Raw genomic sequence first — 20,592 nt, forward strand, 5'->3', positions numbered from 1 at the left:
AACAGTTTGGAGGGGAAGTTTCATCATGGTGGAGGAAGGTAGCTCACCACATCACACATCACAGCAGAGAGAAAACAGTAAGTTCAAGCTGGCTCTGAACACAAAGTTAGCTAGACTCATAACCCCCCAAGGTCTGCCCCTAGCAATACATTTCCTACAGCAAGGCTCCACCTCCCAAACATTCCACCAGCTGGGCACTAAGTTGAAAGCCCAATCAAAAATACCTGATAAAGGGCTGGAGAGATGGCTTAGCAGTTAAGCGCTTGCCTATGAAGCCTAAGGACTCCAGTTCGAGGCTCAATTCCCCAGAACCCATGTTAGCCAGATGCACAAGGGGACACATATGTCTGGAGTTTGTTTGCAGTGGCTGGAAGCCCTAGTGTGCCCATTCTCTCTCTCTTTCTCCCTGTCTCTTTCTCTCTTTGTCGCTCTCAAATAAATAAATAAAACTAAACAAAAAAAAAATTTAATAAATTAATTAATTTTTTAAAAACCTGGTAAGACCCTATTGCTGAATACTCCACATGCCTGGGCTGCAAGGTCACTGTGAAATCAAGCTGTAGCTGAGCTGAAAACCTCCTCCTGGAAAACCAGCTGACACAAAGCTGAACAAAGCTGCACTGCATGCAGCCCTATGGGAGATAGAAGTCATCAGTGGTGAAAACAGTGGACACTGTAAGCCTCAAGTTTGGCCACCAGGCCAAATGATTGAACAGGTGCAATAGTGGCATGTCTGTTATGGAGGAAACAGCTCTCTCATTGGACTGGAGGCCCACTCTATGGGATACATGTCTGGTACTGAAAACCTAATCAAAAGTCAATGATGGGGGAGGTCATCAGCCTTAGGAGTATAATGCCTGCTCTTCTCTGGCTAAATGCAAATATTATGCTTACCAAACTGCCCTATAAGCACTTTATTTAACATTCATACCCATATATTAATGCTACTCTCACTTTTAGTTAGAGAAGCTTCTCTTTTCAGATGGCAGTGACCACTGGGATGACCCAAAAGGCACCAAAGTGCTGAGAAGAAGTGATGGAGGACTATTCAGCACTGAATCATCTCCATCATACCTTCCAAGACTCAGGATCCATTGAGAAGAGGTTGTGGAAAGAATTTAAGAGCCAAAGGAAGGGTAGGACTGCTTACAATGCAATCATCCAGACAGAAATTGGCCTCGATATCCACAACCTTAAAGTGCCTAGCAATACCTTCACAAAACCCTCATAATAGGAGTTTCCTCCTATTATCAAAATAAAGGAGACTAAGGGAGAGAGGGAGGGGATATGATGGAGAGTGGAGTTGTGAAGGGGAAACTGGGGGAGGGGAGGGAATTAGTGTGGATAAAATAAATAAATACACACACACACACACACACACACACACTTCCCTGAGGGCTGGAGAAATGGCTCAGTGGTAAAGGCACTGTGGCTTGCATAACCTAAGGATCCAGGTTCAATTGCCCAAAACCCATGGTGGTACATGCTTCTGGAGTCTGTTTGTAGTAGTGGCTTGAGGCCCTGGTAGACTCACATTCATTCTTTCTTTCTCTCTCTCTCTCTCAAATAAATAAGTTTAAAAAATACATAAACTATGGAAGACACTTATATTCAAACCACCACATTGTAAAAGGTGAGGCTCCAGTAAGAATCAAAATAGGGGCTGGAGAGATGGCTTAGCAGTTAAGTGCTTGCTTGTGAAGCCTAAGGACCCCAGTTCGAGGCTCGGTTCCCCAGGACCCACGTTAGCAATATCACAAGAGGGCACATGCGTCTGGAGTTCGTTTGCAGTGGCTGGAGGCCCTGGCACACCCATTCTTTCTCTCTCCCTCTTTCTCTCTCTGTCTGTCGCTCTTAAATAAATAAAAATAAACAACAAAAATATTTTAAAACAGAACCAAAATAAAATAAGTATGAGTGACTTACTAAAGAACTTATTCTGTCTATGAAAAGGAGGAAGTTAACTGACTTGCAATGTGACTTTTTGTTGTTTGTTTTTTTGGTGTCTGAGCTTCTATCTTCTGATAAGAATACAAAGAGGCCCATAAACTAGAAAATGGCTGTAAGTGAGGGAGGAGAGGGAGGGTCTTAAGGGGCTGATATTGTATGTATGCAAGTAGAACAGTTTACAGGGAGGGGAAAGGCCTAAACTAGGTCAGGGGAAGAGATTGTGTAAAAGAAGGGGGGATAGAGGTCAATCAAAATTCAAGAGATTCTGAATACAGCATATGAAAATCTACCTTCTTGAATAATGCACATCCAGAAACCAGAAAATGTTTACTAGAAAACTTTCAGTGCCAGGGATGGGATTCCTTCCAGTGAGTTGTTGGCCAGGGAGGTCCCTGTTGCCTCCAGATCATTAGAGGCTATTGCCAAGGCTTTGGTTTCCCATGAGAAAGAGATGGTAAGAACCTATTACTGAAGACTTCACATGCCATGCCTGAGCAGCAAAGTCACTGAGACATCAAGCTGGTGATGCTCAGAAAACCTTCTCCCTGTAGACCAGCCAACTGAAAGCTGGAAAAAGCTACACTGTATGCAGCCCTATGAGAGACAGATATCATCAGTGGTGAAAACAGTGAACACTGGAAGCCTCAAGTTTGGCCAGACAGGACAAATGACTGAAGAAGTACATGAGTGGCATGTTTGCTCTGGAGGAAACCTACTGCTCTCAGATGGGACCACTGTAAGGGAGGAAATATAAACCTAGTACTGAAAATCTAATCAAAAGCCTATGGCAGGGGAGGTCATGAGCCTTAGGGGTATAAAACCTGCTCTTGTCTGGATAGATGCATATATTACTCTCACCAAATTGCCCTGAAAGCACTACACTTAATGTTCATATTCATATATTAATGCTATTCTTACTTCTGGTTAGAGAAGCTTCTCTTTTCAGATGGCAATGACCACTTGAATAACCTAAAAGGCAACATGGTGCTAAGAAGAAGAGACACAGAAGTGTCCAGCATTGAAACATCTCATACCCTCCAAGGCTCAAGGTCCATTGTGGAAGAGGTGGCAGAAAAAAATGTGAGAGCCAAAAGAAGGGTACCACTCCTGTTGCAGTCCGGTTCACATTACTGGTAGAAATCACCCAACCAAGAGCAGCTTCTGGGAAATAGAGGTTTATTTTGGCTTACAGGCTCGAGGGGAAGCTCCACGATGGCAGGGGAAAACGATGGCATGAGCAGAGGGTGGACATCACCCCCTGGCCAACATAAGGTGGACCACAACAACAGGAGGGTGTGCCAAACACTGGCATGGGGAAACTGGCTATAAAGCTCATAAGCCTGCCCCCAACAATACACTCCCTCCAGGAGGCATTAATTCCCAAATATACATCAGCTGGGGATCTAGCATTCACAACACCTAAGTTTATGGGGGACACCTGAGTCAAACCACAACAACTTCCTACAAACAACTGTCCGGACAGAAATTGGCCTCAATATCCAAGACTGCACAGTGAGTGCCCAGCAATACCTATACAAAGCCCTCATTATAGGAGAAAAAGATGATGACATCAAATTAAAAGAGAGACTAATGGAGAGAGGAAGGGGATAAGATAGAGAGTAGAATTATGAAGGGGAAAGCAGGAGAGGAGAGGGCAATACCATGGTTTGTTGTCTGTAAGAATAGTAACTGTCAATAATATATACGTATATGTATCAATAAAATATATATATATTATATATATATATGTGTGTATGCATGTGTGTGTGTATATATATATATATATACACACACACACATACGTACGTACATACATACATACATACATATATATGGCTGGAGAAATGGCTTAGTTAGTGTTTAAGGTGCTTGTCTTAAAGCCAAAGGACCCAGGTTCAATTCCCCAGGACCCATGTAAGCCAGCTGCACAAGCTGCAGTTTGTTTGCAGCAGCTGGAGGCCCTGGTGTACCCATTCTATCTCTCCCTCTCTTTCGCTGCCTATTTCTCTCTCTCTCAAATAAATAAAGAAAAATAAAATATATATTTAAAACACATATAGATGACAGACATGAACTTTAAAAACAGAATACAAAGATCTTCAAATGCAACAACATGAGGTCACCCCAAATGACATAAAGCCAAAGTCCCCAAAAATAGAACCCAGGAGAAGGCCCTCCTGAAAGAGAATGGTTATTTTACATTAAAAGACTTTTCTATGTTTCAAGTTGGTGGTGAAAGACTGACTATGACAAGTACATGTGAGTGTGTGTTCTCTGCTCTGTAGATGCTATGGAAGTGCCCAAGCAGTGTGAGGCCCAGAAAGCAAACGACAAACTGTGTGGATTAAGTATCAAAGACACTAGCACAGACCATAATAACAAATTAACATTTAATAAAATGTCCCCTCTGGCTCAGCAGTAGGCAGAAAGCACGATTAAATGTCATCACTTTATAAAAATAAGAAAACCAAAAATAAATAACCTGCCTTTGCAGCCAGCCTGATAAACAGGGGCAACTGGCAAATACAGCCACAGACCTGCGTGATATTAGTGAGCATGCACTCATACTACTTCATTCCAGCACTTGATGGAGCCCTGGAGAGTAACAGTCAGTGCGCAGGAGAGAAGGTCTAAGCACATACCATGTCTCAGACAGCAAAGCTACACAGTTGTAGAAGAGCATTAGACTTGGGGGTATCTTTTCATCACCACACAATGAAGAATCCCTGTGTGACATGACATCCAGTCAATAGATGATGCCCAGGATTATAAGGCACATAGGTAAAACTAAAGAGCACAGTTTTTAAAAAGTTAAAAGAGGGGGCTGGAGAGATGGCTTAGCGGTTAAGCGCTTGCCTGTGAAGCCTAAGGACCCCAGTTCAAGGCTCGGTTCCCCAGGTCCCACATTAGCCAGATGCACAAGGGGGTGCACGCGTCTGGAGTTCGTTTGCAGAGGCTGGAAGCCCTGGCTCGCCCATTCTCTCTCTCTCCTTCTATCTGTCTTTCTCTCTGTGTCTGTCGCTCTCAAATAAATAAATAAAATATATTTTAAAAAAAAAAGTTAAAAGAGGGCTGGAGGGATGGCTTAGTGGTTAAGGTGTTTGCCTGCAAAGCCAAAGGTCCCAGGTTCAATTTCCCAGGACCCATGTTAGCCAGATGCATGAGGGGGCACATGCGTCTGGAGTTCATCTGCAGTGGCTGGAGGCCCTGGCGTGCCCATTCTCTCTCTCCCTCTTTCCCTGTCAAGTAAATAAATAAAAAATACAATAAGCTGGGCATGGTGGTGTACACCTTTAAAAAAAAAAAGTTAAAAGAGACGAGGCGTGGTGGCACATACCTTTAATCCTAGTACACAAGAGGCAGAGGTAGGAGGAGTGCTGTGAGTTTGAGGCCAGCCTGAGAGTACAGAGTGAATTCCAGGCCAGCTTGGGCTAGTGTCAGGCCCTACCTCAAAACACACACATATATACACACACACACACAAAATTGAAAGAGAAAGTTTCAGGTAGTCCATCAGATGGGAATGGAGCACTAAAGGACCTGTTATTTTTTTTTTAATTTTTATTTATTTATGTGAGAGTGACAGACACAGAGAAGGACAGATAGAGGGAGAGAGAGAGAATGGGCGTGCAAGGGCTTCCAGCCTCTGCAAACGAACTCCAGACGCGTGCGCCCCCTCGTGCATCTGGCTAACGTGGGACCTGGGGAACCGAGCCTCGAACCAGGGTCCTTAGGCTTCACAGGCAAGTGTTTAACCGCTAAGCCATCTCTCCAGCCCGAGGACCTGTTATTTTTAATCAAGTTTCCTACAACTAGACTTCATTTTTCATCTTTTTGAGACAAGGTCTTTATCACCCAGACTGGCCACATCATTCCACCTTAGCTTCCAGAATTGCTAGGATTACAAGCCTATGCCAATATGCTTGACCTTAAAGAAAAGGGAGAACAGAAAAAAGAAAGAGAGGGAGGGAGGTATTCTTAGTCAGTTCTCCATCCAAATACCTACCAGGCTCAACCCTGTTTAACTTCTATATCAGAGACCCTTAGGGTGGTTTGGTACTAAATGTATTAAACTTCTTAAATTTCTTATAAGAATTATGTAAATGGTTTTAACTTTTTAAATTTATAAAACTAAGGGTTGGGACAAGCATAAATGCATGAATTCAATCCCTAGAACCCATATAATACAGTTAGGCACAATAAAATGAATCAGTACATTTTCATCATACAAGTACCTCTGTGTTGGCCTTTTGCTGAGCAGCCTGAGACACAGTTCAGTGCTCAATAAAACTGCTACATAAGGCATCAGTCTTGTGCATGTGACAAACCTCCTCCCAAACCTTATAACACAGTTTATATTCAAAGCACTTAATTGCTGCCTTGTACGGAATTTATTTCTAAGAAGTTGGTCTCATTGTCAGGGCCTAGTGACATACATCTATAAGCCTAGCACTTAGGAGGTTGAGGCATGAGGACTGTAAATTCCACAACAGTCGAGGATACACAAGAATTTCCAGGCCAACATGGACTACTTAGTAAGGTTCTTGTCTCCAAAAGAGAATTTTGGCTTACTATAGTTAAAACATTTGAGTACTTACTATGAAATGGGCAGTGTTCTAAGTGCTTGAACTAAATATACTAATTCATCTCATGTTCACAACAGCCACGGGGAGGAGATACATATTTTCCCATTGTATTGGCAAGGAAACTGAGGTCCAAGAACACAGTGTTACTGTGTGCTGGATCAGGAATATAAACCGCAGGAATGTTGGTGGCATCGATGTTTTTAGTAACTAACATTGCTGCCTCTCTCACTGAAAACAACTTGAAAACAAGAATCATTTATATGTTTCAGGAATTTTTGTGCACACAGTTATGCATCAGATACTTCCTATGGCAATTCATTTTTCTGGATCTGCCCCTCAGTGCCTTAAGCATAACAGGTTCTCAAAAGCAAATTATAGGCTGGAGATATGACTCAGCGCTTAAAGTGCTTGCTTCCAAAGTCTGACCACTTGGGTTCAATTCCCTAGTACTCACTTAAGGCCAAATGCAAAAAGTGGCACATAAGTCTGGGGTTGGTTTGCAGTGTCAGGAGACCCTGGCCTTGGCACACACTTACTTACTTTCCCTCTCCCTTGCAAATAAATTTAAAAAAAAAAATTAAAGAAAAGAAAAAAACCTACTTGTGCTGATGAAAACCAGGACAGGCTTTTTCTGGCCTTCACATTCCCTACCAACTCGACCCCCATCTCCTCTCCTGCCCCATCTCCCACTCACTCACTCCATCAACACTAGCTTTCTTGCCCAGCTTCTAAACCATCCAGCTATTCCTGCTCGATCGATGGGACCAAGTCCATTGGTGATGGTCTGTTGAACTTATGTGACATTCATAATGAAGTAATACAGAAGACATCAGGACAGCCATGGGAAAATGTTGAAACTCGAGTAAATAGGCAATGCTACTGTGTCACGTTAATTTCTAAGCCTTGATAATGGGTATGTGGGAAATGTTAACATTAGGAAAAGATGAGAGAAGTGACAAGAACTTTTTGTGTATCTCTGTAACTCTTTTTTAAAAAAAAAAAAAAATCCGATAGATGTAAGCCAGACAAGCATGCCTGTAAACCCAGGACTTGGGAGGTGGAGGCGAGAAGGTTTAAAACCAACCTGGGCTACATAGCAAGTATCAAGCCAGCCAGCGCTACATGAGACCCTGTCTCTAAATAAATAAATAAATAAATATCAGATACAGAGCCTGAATTCGGGACATGGTGGACAAGTAAGCCAACGTGTCCCCGAGTGAGCGACACCCACAGGTAGTAGAACAGAAGGAGGCAGGGCGAACTTGCCCACCTTCTGCTGTCCAGAGCCAGCGCAAGGGCCTCTCTGGATCCCATCCGGCACCGGGCTCGCCCTGGGAGCGCCAGTCTCCTCCTCAGAACCAGAACCGGGGACCAGCGCTCCGTGCGTACCCGGCGCGGGCGCGGGCGGGAGCTGCCCCGCACGCCCCAGTCCTGGCGGCGCCCGGAGCAGTGCCCACCTGGAACTCCAGCCCGTAGATCACCGGCGCATCGTCCTCCATGCTGCGGAAGGCGCACGCGCGCAGACCCTCGCGGAGAGGTCAGGGCCCACCTAACTAGCGCTCTCCCAGAACCCATTCATTCCCCATTCGAGAAAACGACTCCAAAACCGCATTGTTTGTGGCCCAGACCAGCTCCCGTAGGGCTCAGTTCCTGATTTTTTTTTTTTCTCCTGCGTCATCAGGACGCTACTAGACAGCAACCAATGGTAGTGGGGGAATGTCTGACTCCCGCGCATGCCCACTTGGACTCTCATAACTGCTCAGGGCTGAGGGTTTTCGAAATTACGCGGTTAGACAAGGAGCAAAAGCGATGAAACTGTGTGGCCGCTAGGGCGGCGCTCTGGAGCTGCTTCACTGCTTGCCTCTTGGAGCTTTCCCTTCACCTCACACTGAAAAGAATAGCTGGTACTAGAGCTAGGACACTACTGTACTTTAAAAATATTGTAGTTATTTGCAAGCAACAAGAGAGAAGAGGGGATGGGCACACCAGGGCCTCTTGCCAGTTCAAACGAACTGCATATGCCTGTGCCACTCTGTACACCTGGTTCTGCTGGGTACTGAGAATCGACCTCAGTGCCCACCTGGAACTCCAGCTAATGGGCTTTGCAAGGAAGCACCTTTAAACCAATGAGCCATTTTTCCATCAGTACTATACGACCAGACGGTTAGTGTCAATTGCTGAGACACACTTCCAGGACCTTCACCCCAATCCATACTCAGATTCTTAAATTGCCATCTTACAGATGAGGCACCCTGCGCAGTCATGGTGGTGATTAATGACGGGATATGTGTGCTCCACCAGGGTCCCCCAGGTTGCTTGGGATGCCCAAAATGAGACCTCCTTTTGTTTTGTTTTTTAATATTTCATTTATTTATTTGAGAGAGACAGAGAGAGAGAGAGACAGAGAGATGCACAAGGAGTGGGAGGGAGGAGAATGGGTACACCAGGGCCTCCAGCCACTGCAAACAAACTCCAGATGCATGTGCCACCTTGTGCATTTGGCTTTATGTGAGTACTAGGGAATCAAACCTGGGTCCTTTGGCTTTGCAAGCCTTAACCACTAAGCTATCTCTCCAGCCCAATTCTTTAGTGCACACGCCTTGGCTCCCAGACCTGCATGGCAAGATGCCTTAGCCCAGGAGCTGGTCATGCACAGAAGCCTCACTGACAGCAACACTGGACCAAACTTCTCTGTGGATAGAGTCACATGCCACAGGTCCAGAGCTCCGAGGACTATAGGCTTTCTTTCCCTTGAGTAGGCAGTAATCATTGGTGATAGAATAGTACTGTGTGGAATTCACTGGCCTGAATCCACCAGAGCTTATGGGCCCACAGTCCTCAACTCTGTAACTCTTTTTCCGTGTCCGCATATCTGAGCTTCATAACAGAAACAGATCGTTGGGGCCATCAATATGTGTGACAAATGGGGGGAAAAGACATAAAGGGCCTGGTGAGATGGCTTAGCGGTTAAGGTCTGCAAAGCCAAAGGACCCAGATTCATTTCCCCAGGACCCACATTAGCCAGATGCACAAGGTGGCACATGTGTCTGAAGTTCGTTTGCAGTGGCTGGAGGCCCTGGCGCGCCTATTCTCTCTTTCTCTCCCTCTTTCTCTGTCAAATAAATAAATAATTTTTTTTTTTTGATTTTTCGAGGTAGGGTCTCACTATAGCCCAGGCTGACCTGGAATTCACTATGGAGTCTCAGGGTGGCCTCGAACTCATGGCAATCCTCCTACCTCTGCCTCCCGAGTACTGGGATTAAAGGCGTGCGCCACCACGCCCGGCTAAATAAATAATTTTTAAAAGACATCAAAATGCAAGAGGGACTAGTTGGAAAGAAGGAGTTCATAAGGGGGAGGAAGGACAAAAGTGGGAGGGAATTATGATCAAAACATATTATACACCTGCATGAAAATTGCTAATAAAAAGTTTAAAAGTAGGGCTGAAGAGATGGCGTAGTGGTTAAAGTGAGTGCCTGCAAAGCCTAAGCACCCAGGTTCAATTCCCCAGGACCCACATAAGCCAGATGCACAAGGTGGCGCACGCATCTTGAGTTCGTTTGTAGTGGCAATAGGCCATGGTGCGCCCATTCTCTATCAATCTTTCTATGTCTGTCTGTCTGTCTGTCTCTCTCTCTCTCTCTCTCTCTCTCTCTCGCGCGCGCGCGCGCGCAAACAATTTTTTTTTAAAGTAAAAAGATAGTCATGACACTTTACAAAAGAAATCAGCTAGAGCTGTTTTTTTTCTGACTAACACAGTGCCCATTAAGGATATATAGCTGACCAAGAACCTTGGTTGAATAAACGGCCCAAGACTTGCAAACACCAGAAACTAAAGAAGCAGAGTCCCAGACATTAGACCCTACAGCTTTTGCTGAGACTTTAGAAATCAAAAAAGCAGAAGACCTGACTCAGCCAACAAGATCAGCAAGCAGAGCTGAGTGATAGCAGAATCTTCATACTCTTCAATTAAAGCCATGCCCCACCATTATTAGTACCATCTTCACCTCCACTGCTACACAGTACCACAAAAGCATGGTGGGGAGGGGAACGTAGAAAACAAGGACAAATTCCTAGCAACCACCATTCCTAAACTGCACTTGCCCTTTCCCCAAGGATCGCCCATAATCATGTCAGACCAAGACCTGTCCTCCCGCCCCGCCCACTGTAGACAAACTGGAAGTGGCCGCACTTCCGGTCTTGGGTCCCGAGCCGGCTGCATCGCACTGAGCATGCGCGGAAGTGGGCGCGCTGCGAGCCAGCGCACGCAGGCGCACAAGCGTGCGGAGGCAGGGCTCTTCGCCTTCTTCCGGTCTTCGGTCGTCTCCCCGCCCTCGTCAGAGCAGCGCTGAGCCCATCCCCCCACCCCAAGCGTCCGGGGAGGGTGGCAGGTGAGGATCTGGGCCCGGGTAGCCAGGCGGGGTCGGGCGTTGTCCCGTAGCGTGTCCCCGTGCAGGTGTGGGGTCGGGCTCGCGGGGTGGGAGGCGAGCCGACCGAGGGCCGCCGGGGTCCCGGCCCTGCCCCCTGTTAGCTGTGGGTGTGGACACGCTGCATACTTCTCTCCAAGCCTCAACCTCCCTGGCAGCGTACTGAGGGTCAGGTACACTTGTCTCTTGGGCGCCAGGCACACTGTAGGTACTGGTAAGTGTGGTCCAGTTGTCAACGAACACGTTTTCGTTTTCTGTGTAACTTGGGCCGCATTTGCCCAGAGTTAAATAACAAGATGAACAGAGAAGGTGACAGATTGCTGGAGATATTGGATGCTTCGGGGGATTTCAGGAAGAGACGCTGCCAGTGAGTGGTAGATTAGTGTTGACTTTGTACAAGGTGACACATGCCTGTAAACAGCATTCAGGAAGCTAAGGCAGGAGGATTGTGGATTTTCGGACACTCAGGGCCAAATAAATAGGAAGGTCCTCATTTAACAAAAATAAGGAGTATTTCCGACAAAAAGTGGTATTCGGGCTGAGAGTGGTGGTGCACACCTTTAATCTCCGCACTCTGGTAGCAGAAGTAGGAGGACCGTCATAAGTTCGAGGCCACCCTGAGAATATATAGCAAATTCCAGTCCAGCCTGGGCTAGAGCAAGACCCTACTTAGAAAAAGAAAGAAAGAAAAGTGGTGTTTGTATGCAAACCCAACACTTTGAGGGTTGGAGACAAATTAAAATGATCTACTTATTGAGTTCAAGGCCAGCATGGGCTTTGAGACCCTAACTTTTTCTTTTAAGAGGGGGGGACCAGACAGAGAGAGTGGGCATGCCAAGGCCTACAGCCCCTGCAAACAAACACCAGATCCATGTACCACTTTGTGCATCTGGCTAACGTGGGTCCTGGGGTATCAAACCTGGGTGCTTTGGCTTTGCAGGCAAGTGCATTAACCACTAATCCATCTCTCCAGGCCATGAGACCCTGACATTTTTAACAAACCCGTCACGCTTTTTGGCCAGGATGTGGTGTGGTCTGAAGGAATGTACACTGTTGGTAGGTAAGGGTGTAAAATAGTTCTGCTGTGAAATAATTGTCATTTCCTTGGTAAATAAAAACACCATATGACTTAGTAATTCCACTTCCAGAATAACACCTAGAGAACTGAAATCACAGTCTCTAAAGATGTAGGCACATATCCTTGTAAGCAGTCTTCACAATTGCTAAAAAGTGGAAGAAACCCAAGTGTCCATTAATGAATAAATTGTTTCATAGATGCAGTGGGATATCACCTGTAAAAAGGAAGGAAATTCTGACACTTGATACATGTAACCATGAGGACATATGCCAAGTAAAATGTGTGACAAAACAATGTACTTTATAATTCTGCTTACATGAGGTCCGTAACAAATCCAAAGAAATGGGATATAGGACAGTGGTTGCCTGAGGATGAGTACTAAGGAAGTTATTTACTGAGTACAGAATTTTAGTTTTACAAGATGACAAGAATTCCAAAGGCTGGTTGGGTAGCTTTGTGATTATACTTAGCAATACTGAATTATGTGCACACTTAAAAATGGGTGGTGAGAGACAGGTGTGGTAGTGCATGCCTTAAATCTCAGTACATAGGAGGCAGAGGTAAGAGGATTGCTGTGAGTTTGAGGCTACCCTAAGACTACATAGTGAATTCCAGGGCATCCTATGCTAGAGCAAGACCCTAACTCAAAAAAAGGAAAAAAAAAGCCACGCGTGGTGGCACACACCTTTAATCCCAGCACTCGGGAGGCAGAGGTAGGAAGATCACTGTGAGTTCCAGGCCACCCTGAGACTGCATAGTTAATTCCAGGTCAGCCTGGACCAAAGTGAAACTCTACCTCGAAAAACCAAAAAAAAAAAAAAAAAAAAAAAAAAAAGAAAGAAAGAAAGAAAGAAAAAAAAAAAGGAAAAAAATCCTGGTTGGTTGAAGCTGGGCATGGTGGTACACTACTTCTTGGTCCCAACACTCAGGAGACTGAAGTATATCCTGGGGTTAAAGAGTGAGTTCCAGGTCAGCCTGGGCTAGAGTAAGACCCTGCCTAGAAGAAAAAAAAAGGTCAGTGGGAAATTTTATGTGTATTTTACCACAATTGAAAACAAGTAGATGAAAGGGTAGAGAAAACTTAAGTTTTTGGACCATTTGAATATATAACTAATAACTGTATTGTCCATTTGAAAAAACAGCTTAGGTAAGTGTGATGGTACACACCTATAATCTCCGAACTGCAGAGCCTATGATGGGAAGTTCAAGGCTACTGTGAGACTACGTAGTGAATTCCAGGTCAGCCTAAGCTAGAGTGAGACCCTATCTTGAAAACCCAAAAAGAAACGAAAGAGAGAAAAAAAAAAGGACAGGTGGGGTTATGTAGTGAGACCCTGTCTCGAAAAAATAAAATAAAAGCAAGTAGCTGATACAATATTATGATCATTTGGTTTTAGGAAGTATGGAGAATGCTGAAAATAGTGATGTGGGCACAGGTGAGGAGACCCTTGCAGCTCAGGCAGGATCTGAAAGCATCCCTGAACAGGTGTCTCAGGAAGAGCAGGACCAACTTTTGTACCATGAGGAAACAATTGATCTTGGCGGCGATGAGTTTGGCTCTGAAGAAAATGAGACCATATCAGAAGACTCTAATAACTTCATAGATAAGCTTAATGAGCACATGATGGAGAGTGTCCTCATTTCTGACTCTCCTAATAACAGCGAAGATGACGTAGGTGACCTTGGTTGTTTGCAGGATGTTGTGGAGCCCGCAGAAAGTGACACTATTCACAGACTGGCTAATGCAACAGGTAGAGAAGAATTGCACATTCTGAGTCACAACAGTGAAAACGATGGAGATGAGGCTCCCAAAGATGTTTCCAACAGCATGACCTCTGGTAGCAGAGCATCTTTGAAAGAAGACTCAACACAAGACGATGTGACCAACATTCCCGCACTGGAGAATGCTGGTGCAGAGGACTTGGTACCCCATGATGACAAAGTTCACCCAGAAGAGCAGGTGTCAGAAGTGTCCTCCAGTCAGTCTTCTTCCAAAGATGAGCCCTTACCTGTATGCACCATATTCAGCCAGGCAAACTCAGCTCCTTCCCAGCCACACTTGTTTCTGCAGGATGGGTTCGAGTCCCAAATGGTGAAGTCTCCTAGTTTTAGCAGTGCAAGTGAATCATCAGCTAAGACCCCTCCACAGACAGTCCAGCCCAGTCCCAGCCTGAGTAAATTTTTTGGAGATACAATGAACACTAATTCCTTGGCCTCTGACTTCTTTGATTCCTTCACCACCTCCACTTTTATTTCTGTCAGTAATCCCAATGCAGGCTCTTCAGGTCCTGAAAAGTTGTCAGCACACACTGCTCCTGTGGGAGAAAAGTCCCCTGATTCTACCAGCCCATCTTACTCTGCAGGGATGGAAAGATCAGAATCAGGTATTTCCACAAGCTCTCTGGAAATCCCTGAGTCTCCAAAGCCATTTTCCCAGATACAGGCCGTGTTTGCAGGGAGTGATGACCCCTTTGCCACAGCCCTGAGCATGAGTGAGATGGACCGAAGGAATGATGCGTGGCTTCCCAGCCAGGGGACCAAAGATGCCCTGATGTCAGTGGCAACCCAGCAATACAGCACTGTGTTCATAGACAAGGAGAACCTCACCATGCCAGGCCTCAAGTTTGACAACATTCAGGTAAGACAGAGTGGTTCTGCCTTCATATCTCATCCCTTCTAGTCTGTTTATATAAAATGCATACATTAGCTTTCAAACAATTGGAAAATCCTGATTCTTATGTCTGTAGACTCTGGTGGTGGCTGAACATAATGGACACACCTATAATCCTAACACTTGGGAGATCCAGTGAGTCCACAGCTTGCAGGGGATGTATAGTGAGTTCACAGCCAACAGGGGCTACAAAGCAAGACCCTGTGACAAAATAACAATAACAACACAATTATGAAAATCAATATATTTTTTTTAAATATTTCTGTTCATTTTTTATTTATTTATTTGAGAGCGACAGACACAGAGAGAAAGACAGATAGAGGGAGAGAGAGAGAATGGGCGCCAGGGCTTCCAGCCTTTGCAAACGAACTCCAGACGCATGCGCCCCCTTGTGCATCTGGCTAACGTGGGACCTGGGGAACCGAGCCTCAAACCGGGGTCCTTAAGCTTCACAGGCAAGCGCTTAACCGCTAAGCCATCTCTCCAGCCCTGAAAATCGATATTATTTTGTCTGTAGGTGATTAGGAACTTTGTTGATTTCCATAATACAGTGTATTCAAAAGTACTACTTGTGAGTTATATCAGTATTAGTAAGTAGATTGTTATAATTCTATGGTTTAGATCTGTACTTTATGTAGCCAGATTATTTCTGATAGTTGAGTTCCAGTAAATGATAAACTTACTTCTCTTTTTAAATGTGGGAAAATATGTTTATATTCTTTATAACAGAATTTGATGCAGAAACGTTTTTTGTGGGTTTCTTGTATTTTTTTCAAGGTAGGGTCTTGCACTAGCTCAGGCTTACGTTAAATTCACTATGTAGTCTCAGGATGGCCTCAAACTCACAGTGATCCTCCTACCTCAGCCTCCCAAGAGCTGGGATTAAAGGCATGCTCCACCACGCCTGATTAGAAAGAATTTTTTAAAGATATGTATTAGTCTGTTTTCTACTACTGCAACAAAATACCTGAGGCTTGGTAATGTATAAAGACAAAAGGGTTAATTTAGTCCACACTTCTTAAAACTCTAATAGTCCAGACACCATGGATTTGGATCTGGCCCTGATGAGGGTTCACATCATTGCAGAAGCACACAAAAGAGGCAAAGATCACAGGACAGAGAAGGGCTGTTGCTCTTGAAAACAACCCCCTACAAGAACTACCAGCATCCTCTGAGAATTATTGAGGGTAGTTCTAAGGACCTTCTGTCTTTTAACATTACAACAATGGAAACCAATCTTCCTGTGCGTAAACTGGATGGGGGATACATTTAACCATATTCAAACAATAGCATTTCATCCCTGACCTTAAGAATCACGTCTGTCTCACAATGAAAGATATAACTCTATCCCCAATAATCCTATACTCTTAACTTGTTCAAGCATCACTCAAAAGTCTATATCTGAGGCTGGAGAGATGGCTTAGCAGTTAAGGCATTTGCCTGTGAAGTTTAAGGATCCAGGTTTGATTCCCCAGTACCCATGTAAGCCAGATGCATTGGGGGGAGGGGGGCATGCATCGGGAGTTTGTTTGCAGTGGCTAGATGCCCTGGTGCACCCATTCTCTCTCTCGATCTGCCTTTTTCCTCTTTCTTTTCTCTCTCAAAATTGATAAATAGAAAAAAAATTAAATCTGTATTTAGGGCTAGAGAAACGGCTTAGCCATTAAGGTGCTTAATATAGAGCAAAGGACCCAGGTTTGATTCCTAAGAGCCTATGTAAGGCAGGTGCACAAGGTGGTGCATGCAACTGGAATTTGATTGCAGTGGCTGGTTGCACTGGCACCACATTTTCTCTCTCTCTCTGTCTCCAACTCTCTCCCTCTTGCTCTAAAATAAATAAATTAAAATTAAAGTCTATATCTAAAATCTCCTATGAGACTCAGGCAGGCTCTTTCTGTTATGAAAAGCTTAAGAAGCAATGGTGTTAGCTCTTCCTTGAAGGTCTGGTAAAATTCAGCAGTGAATCCATCTGGGCCTGGACTTTTTTTAGTTGGGAGATTATTGATAACTGTTCAGATCTCCATGCTTCTTATAGGTCTATTTAATTGATTAACCTCATCTTGATTTAATTTACGTAGGTCATATACATCAAGGAAATCATCCATTTCGTTCAGATTTTCATGTTTTGTGGAGTATACGCTTTTATAGTATGTCCCTATGATTTTTTGAATTTCTCTGAACTCCGTTGTGATGTTACCTTTTTCGTCTACAATTTTATTAATTTGTGTCTCTTCTCTCTTTCTTTTGGTCAGATTGCTAAGGGTTTATCAATCTTCTTTAACCTTTCAAAGAACCAACTCTTTGTTTCATTAATTTTTTGGATTTTTTTTTATTTCTATTTCATTAATTTCTGCCCTAATCTTTATTATTTCTTCCCATCTACTGATTTTTGGTTTGCTTTGTTCTTCTTTTCCCAAGGCATTAAGGTGAAGCATTAGGCCGTTTACTTGTAACCTTTCTAATTTCTTAATATAGGCACTGAAAGCTATTAATTTACTTCTTAGGACTGCCTTCATTGTGTCCCAGAGATTTTGGTATGTTGTGTTCTCATTATCATTTGACTCTATGAAGTTTTTGATTTCCTTCTTGATTTCGTCATTGACCCATTCATCATTTAGTAGGGTATTGTTTAGTTTCCATGATTTTGTGTATACTCTATAGCCTTTCTTGCTATTGATTTGTAGTTTAATTCCATTGTGGTCAGATAGAATGCAAGGAATTATTTCAGTTTTCCTGAATTTGTTAAGATTTGCTGTGTGTCCTAATATATGGTCTATTTTGGAGAATGTCCCATGTGCTGCTGAAAAGAATGTATAATATACAGCCTGTGGATGAAATGTCCTGTATATATCTGTTAGGTCCATTCCTTCTATGACCTCATTTAGTCCAGATGCCTCTCTGTTCGTTTTTTTTTCCCAGGATGATCTGTCAATTGATGAGAGTGGGGTGTTAAAGTCACCCACCACCACTGTGTTTGGTGTTATCTGTGACCTTAGTTCTAATAGTGTTTGTTTGATGAATTTGGGAGCCCCCATGTTAGGTACATATATGTTTAGGAATGTAATGTCCTCCTGTTGGAGTGTGCCGTTAATCAATATAAAGTGACCTTCCTTATCTTTCTTGACTAACGTTGATCTGAAGTCTACCTTGTCAGATATTAGGATAGCAACCCCTGCTTGTTTTCTAGGCCCATTTGCTTGAAACATCGTTTTCCAACCTTTCACCATGAGATAATGTCTATCCTTTGTAGAAAGGTGAATTTCTTGGAGACAACAAATTGTAGGATCCTGCTTTTTAACCCAGTCCACAAACCTATGTCTTTTGGTTGGGTCATTGAGGCCGTTGATACTAAGAGATATTATTGAAAGGTGTATATATGTTTGTCATTTTTTTTTTTTTGTAGTTTTGTTTCTATCTTTGCTCTCTTGTGTTCACTAGTATTTGAGTATTGCTTGTTTTTTCCAGGTTCCTTATATGTGTGCTTTTCCCTTTCTTCAGCATGGAGGATCCTTTCAAGTATTTTCTGTAGAGCTGGTTTTGTCTTCAGGTATTCCTTTAACCTGCTTTTGTCATGGAATGCCCTTATTTCTCCATCTATTTGAATGGATAGCTCTGCAGGATAAAGTAACCTTGGTTGACAGTTGTTATCATTCAGAACTTGGAATATATCACCCCAAGCCCTTCTGGCTTTTAATGTTTGTGTTGAATAATCTGCTGTAATCCTGATGGGCTTGCCTTGTAGGTAACTTGATTTTTCTCTCTAACTGCTTTCAATATTTTTTCTTTGGTTTGTGTGTTTGGTACTTTGATTATAATATGGCGAGCAGAGGTTCTTTCCATGTTTTGTCTGGCTGGGGTTCTAAAGGCTTCATGTATCTGCATTGGCACCTCTTTAACAATTTGGGGGAAGTTTTCTTCTATGATTTTGTTGAAGATGCCTACTATGCTTTTAGAGTGGAATTCTTCTCCTTCTGCTATGCCCTGAATTCTTATATTTGTTCTTTTCATAATGTCCTGAATATCTTGAAATTCCCACTCATATGTTTCTATAAGTTTGTCCTTCTCTTTGTTGGACTGTATTAGATCTGCCACCTGGTCTTCTAGCTTAGATATTCTGTCCTCTCCTTCATCCATCTACTGGTATGATTTTCTACAGAGTTTTTAATTTCATTAACTGTGTTCTTCATTGCTAGTAATTCTGACTGGTTTTTCTTTTTTTTTCCTAATTCCTTATTTATGTCATGTATTGCCTTCTTTATTTCATGAAATTGCTGTCCTGTGTCTTCTTTGATTCCTTTGATTTCCTCTTTGAGTTCCTCTTTGACTCCTTTGATTTGTTCTCTGATTTCTTTGAACATATTTACAATCATTCTTTTGAAATCTTTCTCAGGCATTTCCTCTAACTCGTTCTCACTGGAGGTCAGTTCTGATGCATTAATACTTTTAGTTATATCGTCTTGCTTTTTAGTGTTTCTTGTGTTATAATGTATATATTTTTGCATCTTGGATTAAGTTAATGCTTGGATTTTCTAGCTAGCTGGGTATTCTTAGCTGTATCAATTGATTTCATGTTATATATTTTCAGGGTAGGAGCTTAAGGTGTTAGGTGTGGATCTTAAGGCTCTCAGAGTATCTACAAAGGTTTTCCTAGGGGTTGAGTTTGCCTGCTATGGGAGTATTCAAGTAGGCTGAGTGGAATAAAATATAGGTAAATTCTAAAATTTACCTGAACACTGTACACATTCAATCAAAAGCAGCACCGAGAATTTATGTAACAGTAGGTAATATAACAACCAGATCCTCTATCAATTTCTGGTCTGTTGAGGGATCCAAGTCAGCTTGTGACCAAGTGAGACCCTTCCCTGGTGCAATCCCAGTTACCTTTTGAATGATTTTGGTCTCATTCAAGTTTCTGGCTGGGTTGTTGGGCTACTGTTCTGATTTCTGGAGCTGTGCACTGGCTTTTCCTGCGGGGCAAACAGAGCTTGGCAACTGTGGCCCTGCAGATTGGCACCCCTGGTGCTGGAACCGCTGCTGCTGCTGCTGAAGCTGCTGCTGCTGCTGGATCCTTCGCCGCTGCTGTTGCTGCTGTAGCTGCTACTGCTGGATCCGCCACTGCTGCCTCTGAAGCTACCATTGCTGCTACCGCTGAAGCTGCCACTGCTGGATCTGCCACCTCTGCCTCTGAAGCTGCCACTGCTGAATCTGCTGCTTCTGGGGCCGCTGTTGCCAGTGCCGGTGCCACTGATGTTGCTGCCGTACTCTGCTCCAGCTTAGGTCCCACTGTCGGCTCAACTTGGTGTGGCCAGGTCCTGGGACCACTGCTCTGTTCACTGGAGCTGGGCACAGGGAGTGGAGGAGGGAAGGGAGCCAATGCTGCTCTAGTTCTCTCGCTGTTCCACGTGTTTTTCTACCTTGTGATCTGCTTCTCAGTTGTTGAATGCCACTCTTCCTTCACGGTTTTAAGAGTTTGTGGAGAGCTCCGGTGTGAGTGGGAACTCACCTCACCTGGTTTTTCTTGCGGCTCAGGCCAACCCAGGTGGCTTTATGGTGCGCCGCAGTGGCCACGGTAGCGGACCTCCCGGGGCCGCTTTTGCCAGCCTCTTTGGGCTCTGGATGCTCTGGATCTCTTCTACTTCTCCACTGCCATTTCAATTTCCTATACACTCACTTTTTAGTAAACTGTGTTTTTTGCTGGGTTTTTTTTTGGTCTTTTTCCCCCCTAGGCTGCTTTGGCACGGTACCTACGCCACCATCTTTCCCAGAAGTCCTCTTTCTGTTATGAGTGTGAAGTCAAAAAACAAGTTTTCAGGCTGGAGAGATGGCTTAGCAGTTAAGGCACATGCCTGCAAAGCCTAAGGATTCAGGTTCGAATCTCCA

At 43.9% G+C, this 20,592-nt stretch overlaps 2 protein-coding genes across 5 annotated transcripts in view; one reads left to right on the top strand and one right to left on the bottom strand.

Annotated features, from left to right (window-relative positions):
• Positions 1–8,190, bottom strand: part of Eipr1 (EARP complex and GARP complex interacting protein 1) — a 187,866-nt gene extending 179,676 nt beyond the window's left edge. Inside the window, exon 1 of the mRNA XM_004656528.2 lies at positions 7,994–8,190. Coding sequence (XP_004656585.1) covers positions 7,994–8,035 — 42 coding nt within the window. The 5' untranslated portion in view covers positions 8,036–8,190. The remainder of the gene's footprint in view (positions 1–7,993) is intronic.
• Positions 8,191–10,798: 2,608 nt separating this feature from the next.
• The window catches only part of Trappc12 (trafficking protein particle complex subunit 12), a 140,667-nt gene continuing 130,873 nt past the window's right edge, over positions 10,799–20,592 (top strand). The window contains exons 1-2 of one of the 4 annotated variants that reach the window (XM_045143017.1): positions 10,799–10,927; positions 13,439–14,679. In XM_045143017.1, coding sequence (XP_044998952.1) covers positions 13,444–14,679 — 1,236 coding nt within the window. In that variant the 5' untranslated portion in view covers positions 10,799–10,927; positions 13,439–13,443. Of the gene's footprint in view, positions 10,928–11,225; positions 11,331–13,438; positions 14,680–20,592 lie in introns of those variants that run through there. The other 3 variants (XM_045143019.1, XM_045143018.1, XM_045143016.1) reach the window with 3 other exon arrangements.

Source organism: Jaculus jaculus, chromosome 2 (assembly GCF_020740685.1).
Source record: "Jaculus jaculus isolate mJacJac1 chromosome 2, mJacJac1.mat.Y.cur, whole genome shotgun sequence".
NCBI lineage: Eukaryota > Metazoa > Chordata > Mammalia > Rodentia > Dipodidae > Jaculus > Jaculus jaculus.